General features: G+C 39.4%; 1 protein-coding gene across 1 annotated transcript in view; it reads right to left on the reverse strand.

The window, feature by feature from the left end:
- The window catches only part of PXDNL (peroxidasin like), a 504,118-nt gene that overhangs the window by 17,456 nt on the left and 471,561 nt on the right, over positions 1-15,101 (reverse strand). The window contains exon 21 of the mRNA XM_015145355.3: positions 11,180-11,309. Coding sequence (XP_015000841.3) covers positions 11,180-11,309 — 130 coding nt within the window. The remainder of the gene's footprint in view (positions 1-11,179; positions 11,310-15,101) is intronic.

Here is a 15,101-nt window from a genome sequence, read left to right on the forward strand (position 1 = left end):
GGCATGGGAAAGAATCTGTTGACCTGAAGATATGTCAGTAGTAATTTCCCAAACTAAAATGCAAAGAGAAAACTGAGAATGAAAAACTAACAGAAAACCTAAGAACTACAGGGCAATGTAAAAATTGTGAGCGTGACAAACTACTAAGTGTTACTGTCTTAGTGAGGTAAGGTACTCATGAAGTTTAACTGAAGGAAACTTACAAGGTTCTCATAGAAGACATCCAAGAAACATCCCCTCCTGGCCCTGGCAGGGGCAGGGGAAGATATCCTTTGTGAAAAACACCCAGAGCCTTCTCCATAAAAAAGGCCTCTATACCAAGGGGAAGGAACTTGAAAGGGTACAGTACTAAATTCTAAAACAAACTGGGAAAAGGGATTCTTATCCGCTGCATCCTACTCCAGGCTTCCTGACTCACCTAATCGGGAAAAAGCCAACGGAAAAACCAGGGGTCTGTCCTCCAATGAAATAAATTACCTGCACACCAGCCAGGGAAAGGAGTAGGAGGTGGAGAAAAAGCCACACTACTGGAGCAATGCTTAAGAAAATCACAGCCTCAGAGCGTAAGCCCACTAGACAGCTGAGGATTCATCAGAAGATGATATAATATTTCCCATCCCCACACCTAACCAGCACATCAACAGGATGCCAGCATAATAACAGTGATTACTGCTGAAGCAGCTGAAAGACATGGACTCTCTCTAAGGAAGAATACATAAGAAAGGCCAAAGTCAGTAGGAAAAACAAAAACAAAGACACTGGAGGAATTTAAAGCCATGGCATCTACAGTTACAGGAAACACTAAACGCAGCACAACATTCAGCCTTTTCAATACAAAAACCTAAAAAGGCTTATGACTACAGTTCCTATTACCCAAGACATCATGTATGGCTTTAAACAAAATTTACAAGGCATGCTCCAAAGAAGGGGAAAAAACACAGTTTTAAGATGCAAAGCAAGCATCGGAAGCAGACCCACATGAGACACAGATGTTGAAATTATCTGGAAGGGATAAAACTAACTATGATTAATCCATTCGTGGCCCTAATAGAAAAAGTAGGCAACATTCAAGGAAAGATAGGTAATGTAAGTAGAGAGAGAAAAATGCTGAAGAACAATTAAAAGAAAATGCTAGAAATCAAAACTATAACAGAAATGAAGAATGCCTTTGATGGCTTCATCATTAGACTAAATGTATTAGTCAAGATTCTCCAGGGAAATAAAACCAATAAGACGTGAATGTGAAGAGGTTTACTGTAAGGAATTGGATCCATGTTTACAGAGATTAAGAAGTGCCACAATCTTCTGTCTGAAAACTGGAGACCCAGGAATGTCAGTGGTATAGTTCAAAGATTGGAGAGCCGGAGAACAAATGGTATAGATCAGTCTGAATCTGAAGACCTGAGAACCAGGAGTGCCAAGGGCAGGAGAGGCTTATGTCCCAATTCAAGCAGTCAGGCACAGTTAATTCAACCTTCTTCCACTTTTTTGTTCCAGTCAGGCCCTGAACAAATTGAAGAATGCCCACCTACACTGGGGAGGGGCGCTTGCTTTTCTTAGTCCACCAATTGTAATGCTAATCTCTTTAGAAACACTCTCACAGAAACATGAAAAATACTGCTTAACCAGATAGCTGGGCATCCCACGATCCAGAATTTGACACATAAAATTAACTATCACATTCAAGGTGACAGGGGAAAGAATCTGTTGACCTGAAGATATGTCAATAGTAACTTCGCAAACTAAAATGCAAAGAGAAAACTGAGAATGGAAAACTAATACAAAATCTAAGAACTACAGGGCAATATTTTTAAAAATGTGACTATTTAGAATCCCTTATAATTCCATATTAATTTTCAACAGGCTGTTTCATTTCTGCAAAATTGGTGTCCAAGTTTGCTAGGGCTGTCATAACAAAATACCACAGACTGGGTAGCCTAAACAACAGAAATTTTTTTTTCTCAAAGTTCTAGAGGCTAAAAGTCCAAAATCAAGGTGCCAGCATGGTTGATTTCTTCTGAGGGCTTTCTCTTGACTTGCAGATGGTTATCAACTACATCCACATTATGAGGTACTGGGGATTAGAACTCAACATGAAAATCTGAGGAAAAGACACAATTTAGTCCATAATGCTACACCCTTTGAACCCCTAAAATTCATGTCTTTCTCACAGGCAAAATAAACAATTCACCCCATCGCAATAGCCCCTAAAGTCTTAATCCATTCCAAGTCCCAAATCTCATTAAAATATCATCTAAACCAATTATGGGTAAGACTAGAGTATGACTGATCCTGAGAGAAAATTCCTCTCAATCTTTTAACCTAAGAAACCTAACAAGTTATTTGCTTTCAGAATACAATGGATAAGGACTTCCGGTAGATCATAGCAGACAGGAGGCAGGACAAGATTGCAGCTCCGGATAGTGCAGCATTGCGGAGGCTGTCATTGTGAAACTTAGCTCCAGATCAACTGCAAGAATAAAACAGCAATCCCGAGAGGATCTACAGACCCTCTGAAGGAAGCAGACTGCTCCTGCAGGACCCAGGAGTCACCCCAAATACTGTAAGTGCCCCAAGTGCAGAAGTGGGAAAGGGAGACCCTCCTTTCCCAGACACACACCTCCACTGGCGAAGCTGAAGGTCTGTTTGTGGGAGATGTTCCCGACTTTACCTGAAGCTGAGTTGAGTTAGAGCCAAGCCAAGTGAAATACCAGGGGGGAGGAGGCAGCAGGGAGACCCTGAGAGCTCACTGAATCCCCAAGCCGCCCATTCCTGCCTGACACCACAGGGATCCGTCAGGAGAGAGCCAGAGGAGCAGGGGATAAAACCCCACTGGAGAGAAGGACTTCCCTAGCTGAAGTTTGTAACAATTTGAGTGGGGCCAGAAGCCTCCTAGCTGGAACTCTGGGGCGGTAGCAAATCCAGCTAGCAGACATCAGAGGCAGGGAAGAACTAAAACCCTTTTCTTTTCGTAGTTGGGAGGCTGAAAGCCTGAAAGCCTCTGGCAAGTTTTCAAGCCTGCCCTCCACCTGGAAACACACTCGGGGCTGTTGCAGGTGGCACAGTGGGAGTGGGACCGGCCCTTTGGTTTGCATGAGAGCTGGGTGAGGTCTATGAGTGCCAGCTTTTCCCCACTTCCCTGACAACCTGCATGACTCAGCAGAGGCAGCTATAATCCTCCTAGGTACCAGGTACACAACTGCAGTGACCTGGGAATCTCATCCCCATCCCCCACAGCAGCACAGCAAGACTGGCCCAAGGAGAGTCTAAGCTCACCCACGCCTAGCCTGGTCCCCACCTGATGGTCCCTCCCTACCCACCCTGGTAGCAGAAGACAAAAGACATATAATCTTGGTAGTTCTAGGGCCCAGTCCCTCTCTGTACTACTACAGCTGGTGCTTTCTGCAGAGCACCACCTCCTGGCCGGGGGTCAACCAGCACAAAAATAGAACATTAAACCACCCAAGCTAAGAACCCTCATGAAGTCCGCTTCACCCTCCGCCACCTCCTCCAGCACAGGTGCTGGCATCCATGGCTAAGAGACCCATAGACAGTTCACATCACAGGGCTCCATGCAGAAACCACCAGGACCAGCCAGGAGCTCAATAAACTCACTGAATGGCTAGACCCAGAAGACAGACAACAATCACTGCAGTTCGGCTCACAGGAAGCCACAACCACAGGAAAAGGGGGCGAGTACTATATCAACAGAACACCCTGTGGGACAAAAGAATCTGAACAACAGCCTTCAGCCCTAGACCTTCCCTCTGACAGAGCCTACCCAAATGAGAAGGAACAGAAAACCCTGGTAATATGAAAACACAAGGCTCATCAGTGACCCAAAAAATCACACTAGTTCACCAGCAAAGGATCCAAACCAAGAAGAAATCTCTGACTTACCTGAAAAAGAATTCAGGAGGTTAGTTACTAAGCTAATCAGAGAGGGACCAAAGAAAGGCAAAGTCCAATTCAAGGGCTTGTATCAAAAAATGATAATGGAAGTGAAGGGAGAAATACTCAACAAAATAGAGTGCTTAAATAAATAACAATAAAAATTCAGGAAACTTTGGACACACTTTCAGAAATGCAAAATGCTCTGCAAAGTCTCAGAAATAGAATTTAACAAGTAGAAGAAAAAAATTCAGGGCTCGAAGACAAGGTCTTTGAACTAACCCAATCCTACAAAGACAAAGAAAAAAGAATAAGAAAATATGAACAAAGCCTCCAAGAAGTCTGGGGTTATGTTAAACGACCAAACCTAAGAACAATCAGTGTTCCTGAGGAAGAAGACAATTCTAAAAGCTTGGAAAACATATTTGGGGGAATCATCGAGGAAAACTTCCCCAGCCTTGCCAGAGACCTAGATGTGCAAATACAAGAAGCACAAAGAACACCTGGGAAATTCATTGCAAAAAGATCTTCAGCTAGGCACATTGTCATCAGGTTATCCAAAGTTAAGACGAAGGAAAGAATCTTAAGAGCTGTGAGACAGAAGCACCAGGTAACCTGTAAAGAAAAACCAATCAGATTAACAGCAAATTTCTCAGCAGAAACCCTACAAGCTAGAAGGGATTGGGGCCCTATCTTCAACCTCCTCAAACAAAACAATCTTCAGCCAAGAATTTTGTAGCTAGTGAAACTCAGCATCATATATGAAGGAAAGAGACAGTCATTTTCAGACAGCCACCATTATAAGAACTGCTAAAAGAAGCTCAAAATCTTGAAACAAATCCTGGAAACACATCAAAACAGAATCTCTTTAAAGCACAAAGCACATAGGACCAATAAAACAAAAATACAAGTTAAAAAGCAAAAACAAAAAAGTATGCAGGCAGCAAAGAGCACAATGAATGCAACAGCACCTCACATTTCAATACTAAGATTGGAAGTAAATGTCCTCAATGCTCCACTTAAAAGATACAGAACTGCAGAATGGATAAGAACTCACCAACCAACTCTCTGCTGCCTTCAGGAAACTCACCTGACACATAAAGACTCACATAAACTTAAAGTAAAGGGCTGGAAAAAAGCATGTTATGAACATAGACACCAAAAGTGAGCAGGGTTAACTATTCTTATATCAGACAAAACAAACTTTAAAGCAACAGTGGTTAAAAGGTCAAAGAGGGACAGTATATAATGGTAAAAGGCCTTGTCCAACAGGACAATATCACAATCCTAAACATATATGCATCTAACACTGGAGCTCCCAAATTTATAAAACAATTACTAATAGACCTAAGAAATGAGATAGACAGAAACACATTAATAGTGGGGGATTTCAATACTCCACTGACAGCACCAGACAGGTCATCATGACAGAAAGTCAACAAGGAAACAATGGATCTAAACTATACCATGTAACAAATGGACCTAACAGATATATACAGAACACTCCATTCAGCAACTATAGAATACACATTCTATTCAACAGCCCATGGAACTTTCTCCAAGATAGACCATATGATAGGCCATAAAATGAGCCTCAATAAATTTAAGAAAATTGAAATTATATCAAGCATTCTCTCAGACCACAGTGGAATAAAACTGGAAATCAACTCCAAAAGGAACCTTCAAAACCATGCAAATATATAGAAAATAAATAACCTGCTCTTGAATGAGCATTGAGTCAAAAGCAAAATCAAGATGGAAATTAAAAACTTCTTCAAACTGAAAGACAAAAATGACACAACATATCAAATTCTCTGGGATACAGCTAAGGTGGTGCTAAGAGGAAAGTTTGTAGACCTAAATGCCTACATCAAAAAGTCTAAAAGAGCACAGACAATCTGAGATCACACCTCAAAGAACTAGAGAAACAAGAACAAACCAAACCCAAACCCAGCAGAAGGAAGGAAATTACCAAGATCAGAGCAGAGCTAAACAAAATTGAAGCCAAAAAAAGTACAAAAGATAAGTGAAACAAAAAGCTGGTTCTTTGAAAAGATAAATACAATTGATAGACCATTAGCAAGATTAACCAAGAAAAGAAGAGAGAAAATCCAAATAACCTCACTGAGATATGATACAGGAAATATTACAACTGACACCACTGGAATACAAAAGACCATTCAAGGCTACTATGAACACCTATACACACATAAACTAGAAAACCTAGAAGAGATGGATAGATTCCCGGAATTCCTACCTACCCAGAAGAGAAAACGTATATTCCTTCCTCATATACTTAGAGTCCACAAGAAAATCTAATATGAGTTTATTAGATCTTCTCATCTAGACATTTTCTGCCTCACCAGGCACCTTGTACGTTGTTTTGACAATCTTGATTAGCTAATCTCCAGCCACACTGAACATCACTCTGTTCCTTACATATGTCATAACCTATTTAACCTTAACTGTTTCACCTTCTATAATTGTTATTTAGTAATAACATTACCTGTCTCCTAATTTTAAAAAGCCTCTGGAGTGTCTTTTATTCCTTCCTTTCAACCATCTACCTTTACTTGTTTAATAAAGTGAGGAGACTGGGTTTTCTGGAATAGTTCTAATGTATGTGTTTTTTTCCCAGGCCTAATTAATTTTAGGTTAACAAATTATAGTGGCCAACATAGTAATCTCCATATCTCTGTTTATATCAGTTTGTTTATTTGTTTTATGTAATTGGCATTCAGAACGGAATTCTGTCTTTGTGACCACAAAGTATTTTTCCGACCTCATGTACCATCTTTCCAATACCTAACTGATTACCAAGTCACAGTGAACTAAATAATCTTCCTTAACTATGGTCTCTAGTTAGTCTACTGTCAACTTGTCATCATCCACACCCTTTTCCACCAATCTCAGAAACAGAAAATGCTTCCTGGATCTCTTTCCTTTTGTGGTTTTGGGTTAGAGTCTACCAATGAGAGGCACTGATACAAGATTTCGAAGCAGACGCCGTTAGTTAGTATCCTAAGTGCAGTTGTCAGAAGATGCATAAAGAAGGGTTGGGTTTGGGGATCCTGCACAAATGACTGAGATGTGCTATGGCTTCCTGGTGAGCTCCCTCCAGTAGCTGTTTCCATGACCTTTGTTCTCATTGCTCCAACAGCTGTGAGAATCTCTGATTTCTCTTATTAAAACCTTTTCTATTTGTAGTACCTCCAGCACATGCATGCACACAGTTTTGTAATATCTGTGAAGACCTCACTAACATTTTGATAATAATTAAACGTGTAAATTCTTATATCTCATCCCATTGTTCATTATATACCCTACACACACACACACTCACACACACACACACACATATCCATGCCCCCTCCACAGTCAGGTAAACTAGATACAATCTTAAATAGAAATAATAAAATGTTCTGCATGTAATTATGTGTTATTCTCACAATAATCAGAATCAAATAAAAAGGGCAAATATAATTTACTGGACCCAACTACTTACACAAGAGCTATAACATGTCATGGAAATTTGCAGACCACTTTCGTTAGCTTGATGCCATCATGGTTAATAAATCAAGACCAAAAAGTATCATTCCTAGACATTCCAAAGTTACTTAACAAAGGTAAAACTTCAACAGCTTGAAATGTCAAGACTGACCTTATGTTGCAGCCCATAAATGTAATGTCACCTAGAGTTAGGAAGTAAAGGTTAGAAATCTTTGGCTGAGGTTTGGAATCCCCTCGCATCTAAGGGATGAGTCTCAAGAACATTAGTAATCTCCCATGATGAGGCCCATTATGGGATACAGATTCTCTTAAACATTCTAGATTCTGTTTAATCTATTTCTTTGCTGTCTAATTTCACTTCCAGAAATATACATGCCCTTTATCTCTATGCTCATTTTTCATAAAACAAAGGGTTTTTGTAAAGAGCAAACTTTTCACAGGACTTACTGCATCCACACTGGTGAGTAATAGAAAAACCACAAAGTGGCATACATTGGACAATCAGAAATGTCCTTCTCCAGCTAACAGGCTCACTGTTACAACCTACCTTTCAATGTGGGCCATTAAAAATTTATTTCTCAGTATAGTAAGTGACAGATCAGTAGTAAGTACTAATTTCACAAATACTCAGGGCTTCTCGCATCCCAAAAGACCGTTTGCCCTCACAAAAGTCTGTCTGTCTTCATCATCCCCATCTATCTTTGGGTGCTCCCCATTCTAGTTGCACCTGACAGTCACCCAGGAAATCTGCAGTTTATCATTGCTGTCTATCCTGGGTTCTTTATTTTTCTCAATCCCCTTTAGATGACCTGGGTTGATTTCTGGCTTCGGTCAATATTCCTTATTGCTGGTGTTATGTCATGTTTATTTATTGTTTAAATCCTATCAGTCAGGCATTTGCTACATGTCACTCAGTGTACATGAGGCACTGGGCACTGCTGCAACTTCTTTCCACCTCTAAAGCCTGGTCATAGCTTGAGTAAGTCACTGACCTCTATAAGAGATCACAGGACCTTCTAGTTCTCTCATGGAACCTTGCCCAGCCTGTCATACACCTTAGATTATGGAGAGATCTAGAACTAACTTTTCATGCTCCAACACAAAGAAACTGGTTATTTTTAAACACGGACTTTATACCAGGCTCTGAAGATACCCCTGTGAAATAGTCTCAACTATTAAGAAATTAACAATGGAATGAAAGAGACAGACGATTAAACAGGCAAAAACACTCCACCTTGATACATTTAGAGATAAGTACTAAGAATGCTACTAAACACCTAGAAGGGACAACTACTGCAGTCTTGGGATATGTTTAAAAACATACATCTCTGGGATGTTTTTAATCACTACTGCACACATCAGATACACAATTATCACCATCAATATGTAATGAAATTGAAATTGAACTGAAATGTTGCTCGTGGAATCTACCTGTGTCTATAAATCCATAAATTAAATTTATGAAAAAATAGTTTGTTGAGTGATATATGAGTTAATGTTTAAATTGTTCGGGCCCACCTTCTTTAGCCCAGTGCTGAGGACTTTTCTTTGCTCTTATAACTTCTCTTCTCTGACACACATTAACTCACTGGCATGAAACAGGGTTTGCAGACTCTGTGACGTCCAGAGTTCTCAGTCACCCCAACCATTTCATGCTATCTATCTTAAGGGTAACCTAGAAGCAATGCCTCATGGCTTTCAGATTTTTATAGGACTCAGATTGGGCCAAGCACGGTGGCTCATGCCTGTAATCCCAGCACTTTGGGAGGCTAAGGCAAGTGGATCACCTGAAGTCAGGAGTTTGAGACCAGCCTGGCCAACATGGTGAAACACCATCTCTACTAAAAATACAAAATGAGCTGGGCATGGTGGTGGGTGCCTGTAGTCCCAGCTACTCGGAAGGCTGAGGCAGGAGAATCGCTTGAATCCGGGAGGCAGAAGTTGCAATGAGCTGGGATTTCACCACTGCACTCCAGCCTGGGCAACAGAGTGAGACTCCATCTAAAAAATAAAAGAACAAACAAACAAACAAACAAAAGAAGCAGATTGGATGGCCAGGCACAGTGGCTCATGCCTGTAATCCCAGCATTTTGGGAAGCCAAGGTGGGTAGATCACCTGAGGTCAGAAGTTCAAAACTAGCCTGGCCAACATGGCAAAACCCCATCTCTACTAAAAATACAAAAATTACCCGGTCACAGTAGTGGGCACCTGTAATTCCAGCTACTCAGGAGGCTAATACAGGAGAATCACTTGAACCTGGGAGGCAGAAGTAGGTTGCAGTGAGCCAAGATCATGCCATTGCACTCTAGCCTGGGCGACAGAGCAAGACTCCATCTCAAAAAACAAAAAAAGGAAAAAAAGATTCAGATTGGACAAGTGATTTCAATGGTCAGTATTTCTGGTCAAGTGAAGGCACTGATATGGACCGCAGCTGCAGGCAGCTTAGCCTCCCAGTGGGAGCCTCTCAGGGAAGCATACGCACCTGGTAATCACACCCCTTCACCTAGGACTAGACGTGCTCACATCCAAAAGAAGCAATCATATTTTAAGGGGCTTGTAGTTCACAAAGTCCTTCTGTTCTAGAATCTCTTTGGATCCTCACAATAGCCCTGAAGGTCAGATGAGGATACTTGTTCTGAATGATTAAATAAATTGACTGCGTCAGGCCAATAGTGAGGACAGAACTTCCTGATGGCAGACCCCGGGCTCAGTCCATCCCCCTACAGTGTTTTCTGCTTTCAAGGCTTTGATGCTATGAAGAAAAGCATATACCTCACAGTGACATTACTATCTAAGAAGCAGACAGCTTGGCATCATGCCTTAAAAGAAATCAGACGTATATTTTTGAATAAAAACATCTACATTGCTATTTCTAATACAAGTCTTTTCCTTCTTGTTGATTCATCCTTAAGTTTTAGGAAAAATGAAATAAGGCATGAGCCAGAACAACTGACAAAATAAGGAAAAGTAGAGCGGGTTGTGGGAATGTTGTTTTCCACAGCTTTGTCAGAAAAAGAAAGCCCGAGAAAACAGTAATTCCTAAGAAGCTTCTTTGACTCTACTCCAAGAAAAATTGATAAGAAAAATATACATCGTGCTGTTAACAATTATATCCATCTGTGCAGATGAAGCAGGCATCAAGTTCACAGTTATTCAGACAAGTGCTGGTGAGGCACTTGGAAGCAGCAAGTGGAGCTGGTGCTGACCAAATTCGTGCCAGTCAGAGCCCTGAGCATTAGGTAGAAAGGATAAGGCTCTCTGCCTCTTTGTAGTGTGAGTTTCCCCAAGCCCTCCTTCCCTGACTCAATTCTTATTACAATACTACTCCCTGCTGGCGCAGTGACTCACACCCATAATCCCAGTACTTTGGGAGGCCAAGATGGGCAAATCACTTGAGTCCAGGTGTTCAAGACCAGCCTGGCCAACATGGCCAAACCCCATTTCCACTAAAAATACAAAAATTAGCTGGGTGTTGTGATGGGCGCCTGTAATCCTAGCTACTCGGGAGGCTGAGGCACGAGAATCACTTGAACCCAAGAGGTAGAGGCTCCAGTGAGCCAGGATTGTGCCACTGCATTCCAGCCGGGGCAACAGAACAAGACTGTGTCTTTAACAAAGCAAAAGTAAAAGCAAGCAAAGAAAGCAATACAACTCCCTGTATAGGTTTTTATTATTCTGATACTGTGCTGTATTTGTGGAGAGTTACTGGACAGATCTTTTATGTTTAGTTGTTCCAATGCATACAATAAGGACATGTTATCTGAGGAGAAAACGAACCTGTTCTCTGAGTGCCGTGATGGTTTCCTGAATTTCCGCTGCAAACGTGCTGAAATCTTGGGAGAACTTTGTTTTTTCCAGAACCGTCACATTTCTTGCATCTTCACCCACATATATTTTATCTTGTTGCCTGTTTATAACAAGAAGCAAATAAAATGCTGAAAAATAAAATTGTGTGAGGATTTTAAAATACCATCCAATCTTCTTTGGTCATTTGGCAGGTACGAGGCATTGTGACTGGTGTTCTGTGTGATCTTAAAAGGAAAATGATATGAATGGGATTCAAAATTAAAATTAAATGGCAGATAAGATGATAATCCAGAGTGTCACATCTGGTTCATGTGATTTATCTAAAATGATAAGAAAGTATTTCTTATGACATAAAGGGAATGTCATGTTGTATTACATATATATTTGATATATTATTTCGATCTTAAAGTATGTCTTTTGCTAATGAATTCCTCATTTGACCTTAAACAGTGAAAAAGCAGTGACAAATTTAATATAACATGTTATCCAGTAGCCAGGTAGGAAAGTTGCTTTCTCTATTATAAATTCATGTCAAGAACTAAAATAAGATAAGGATACTATGAGTGATGAAAATCTAACATTTAACCTGATGCAAAATAGCTCAGTCTTGTTGATAATAAAAGGATATAAGGAAATCATGGGTTGAATTTAAGATAGGTTTCTTAGAGTTTACTGAAATTATCAAGAAACAGAAGCAAAAAACCAGTTTGGGAAATAGAAATGAAATTTCTTTCTATTTACAATTATGATGTATTGCTAAAAATATTTTTAGATAGATTTGATTTATTGGGTATGATATCTGTGTTTCAAGTTCTCAATTTTTTTCCAAATTTTGTAAAAAGTTACTCCTTGTGAAGAAACCATTATAACTTTCAAATTGTTCTGTTTTACTCTATTTGAAATGTGTCTTCCATTGTTTACTAAGAAAATGGCTTGCCAGAAACAGTACATTCTATGAGCCTATAAAACAAGTTATAAATCAGAGACATAGTATAGAGTTTACATCAATCAGGAAATTTTAAAAAGGGAAACACAGAAAAACAACAAAAGTTACCAACAGCAGTAGTTTAGGCACTGGATAACTCCATGTCCTCTGAGACACTGCGAGCTAGAGGCACCATGAATGAGTACTGACCACATGCTAGCTCCTATACAGTACTGTGTTAAAAGGTTTAAATGTACAAGTGTTGTTAGGGATAATACTGATGCAAATGGTTGGACATTTTACTTTCACAATGCTCTCTTCTGTAAATCTTCAATGTCTAATCAAAGGTTTTTAATCCTGAAAAAGCCTGAATGACTGTATGAAGATATAACCAACAGTCTATAGACCACATGTGGGCACACAAGGAAGTGGCTGATGTTGGTGAGCCCAGATGTTGTGGAGTAGGAGAGTATTCACAATTTAACAAGTATGTGTGGGTATGGGCCATGCATCAGGCATTCTGCTCAGGTAGATGGGTGCAGCATGTGAGGGTGCTGCCGTTAGGCTCCTCACATTCTTTCAAAAAGAACAGTTGGCAAAGAAGCAAGACATATAGCATCCGCACTAGGAAGACAATAAGAGGTATAACCTCTTATTTGTAGGCAACAATACTACATTTTAAGCTTTACTGATGTACAACTGATACACACAAAAACACACATATTTAATGTATACATTTTGATGAGTTTGGACATGTGCATATATACCTGTGATACTACAAAGTACTCAATATAAATATACTCACCACCTCCAAAAATTAACTTATTTTTTTTCATGTGTGCATGTGGTTTGTTTTGGTTTTTGTTTGTTCTTATGATGATATTGAATATGAGATCTATCTTCTCAAACTATTTGAAAGTGTACAGTACCATTTATTAACTATGGGTACTAGGTTGTACAGCGAATCTCTAGAACTTATTTGTCTTGCATAAGTAAAACTCTTTACTCATTGAGCAACAATTCTCCATTTCTTCCTCCTCCTAGCCCCTGACCACCAGCATTCTATTCTCTGCCACTCTGAGTCCAACTCTTTTAGATACCTCATACAAATAGAATCATGCAATATCTTCCTTTTGTGACTGCCAAATTTCACTTAGCATAATGTCCTCTAGAACTACAATGACATAGCACCTCACACCTGTTAGGATGACTATTACCAAAAAACGAAAGATAACAAGCGTTAGTGAGGATTATACAATGTTGGTGGAAATGTGGGATGGTGTAGCCACTGTGGAAAACAGTATGGAGACTCCTCAAAAAGCAACATGGAACTACCATTTCATCTAGCAATCCCACTCCTGGGTATACAGCCAAAATAATTGAAATGAGGATATCAAAGAGATGTCCGCACTCCCATGTTACCTGCAACGTTATTCATAATTGGAACAATATAGAAACAATATAAGTGTCCATCAATGGACAGATGAACAATACTGTATTGTACACTGACAAATGCGTTAAGAGGTATGATCTCATGTTGTTCTTATCACAATAAAATAAAATTAATAAAGTAAAATAAAATATATAAAAAATAAAGTTTTACCCATAAAAAATAGTGTATGCTATTTAAGAAGACTTGCAAAATGCAGTAAAGTGTAAAAGAAAAGTCATCAGTACTCAATTAAAAAATGGGGGAGGGATGACCTATATTCATAAGAATAAACGTTTAACATAATTATTTATATTTTTAGTTTGTTATTTCATTTACAAATAGGTTTTTTCCATAGTAAAGGTAGCACATGTTATTTTAGAAAAATATGTTAAAGCAGAAGTGCAGAACAACAACAACAACAAAAAACATTTAAATTAATCAAGAAAAATGATTCTTTTATCTCAAAAATTACTTCACATTGTTGATTTCTGATTAAAAAAAAAAACATTTAGAAATCTCTGAAAAGCACATAATACGAGGAATAAAATCCCCGGTAGTCTCAAACAAACATGAATGCATAAATAAATAAGAAGGCAAAGCTTTCTACCTGGGAGCAGAGCAGTAATGAGTATGGGAAGCTGTATAAAGAGAATCCCATGTCAGGTCCACGTAGTTAGTGCCTGCTCTGCGCAGGCAGGAGTTGAAGTGCTAGCGTGCACTTTGTGTCATTTAACTGCCCAGTTCTATAAGACACTTTAACTAGCCTGTGTTTCCGGTGAGAATACTGCAGCTTAGAAAGTTCTTAACATGTCCACAGTATACAGAGCTGTTAAACTGCACAGCTGGGATGCAGATTAGGATTCAAAAAAAAGGGCCTTGCTCTTAACCAGTACATAGTCTATTTTCCATCCATAGAGAGTGGTGGGTAATTTAAAGAATGATCAGATTTACATTTTAGACAATTTGGAAGGATGGAAGAGAGGCAAGGAGCCCAGGTAGGAAGGTTTCTGCAAAAAATGAAACACAAAAACTTGTATCCTCAAGTTAAAACAATAATCTTGAAAAGTAGGTATTACATGCCCATTTTACAGCTGAGAAAACGGAGATTTGGAAATTTTATATAACATGCATAGTTATGAAGCGGTAGAAATAGGATTTGAATCCATGTGCCTGACTCTAAAGCCTTCACACTTCCTGTCCAACAACACTATCTCCTCTCCTCAATCTTAGAGTACAGGGCCCATATATTGTTCGAGTTTACAGCTGTAATTGAAGAAATGGATGCCAAAAATGGATTTTGAATTTGGCTGAATTATACCACTTAGGAGGCAGCTATGGACAACAAAAATAGGATATATGGTTCCTTGAAAGAATCTGCATGGCCTATGGAGCTGTGAATTGCAATGTTTATTTTGGTAACTTAATTTCACAAGTAGGTACTGACTCCTTATTCAATGAAAAGGAGTTACTGGACATATCTATGCACAAGGTAATGTTTCTGCTTTCAGAAGCTTCCAGGTCAACAGTAGGGAGAA

The sequence above is a fragment of the Macaca mulatta genome, chromosome 8 (genome assembly GCF_049350105.2).
Source record: "Macaca mulatta isolate MMU2019108-1 chromosome 8, T2T-MMU8v2.0, whole genome shotgun sequence".
NCBI classification, from domain to species: domain Eukaryota; kingdom Metazoa; phylum Chordata; class Mammalia; order Primates; family Cercopithecidae; genus Macaca; species Macaca mulatta.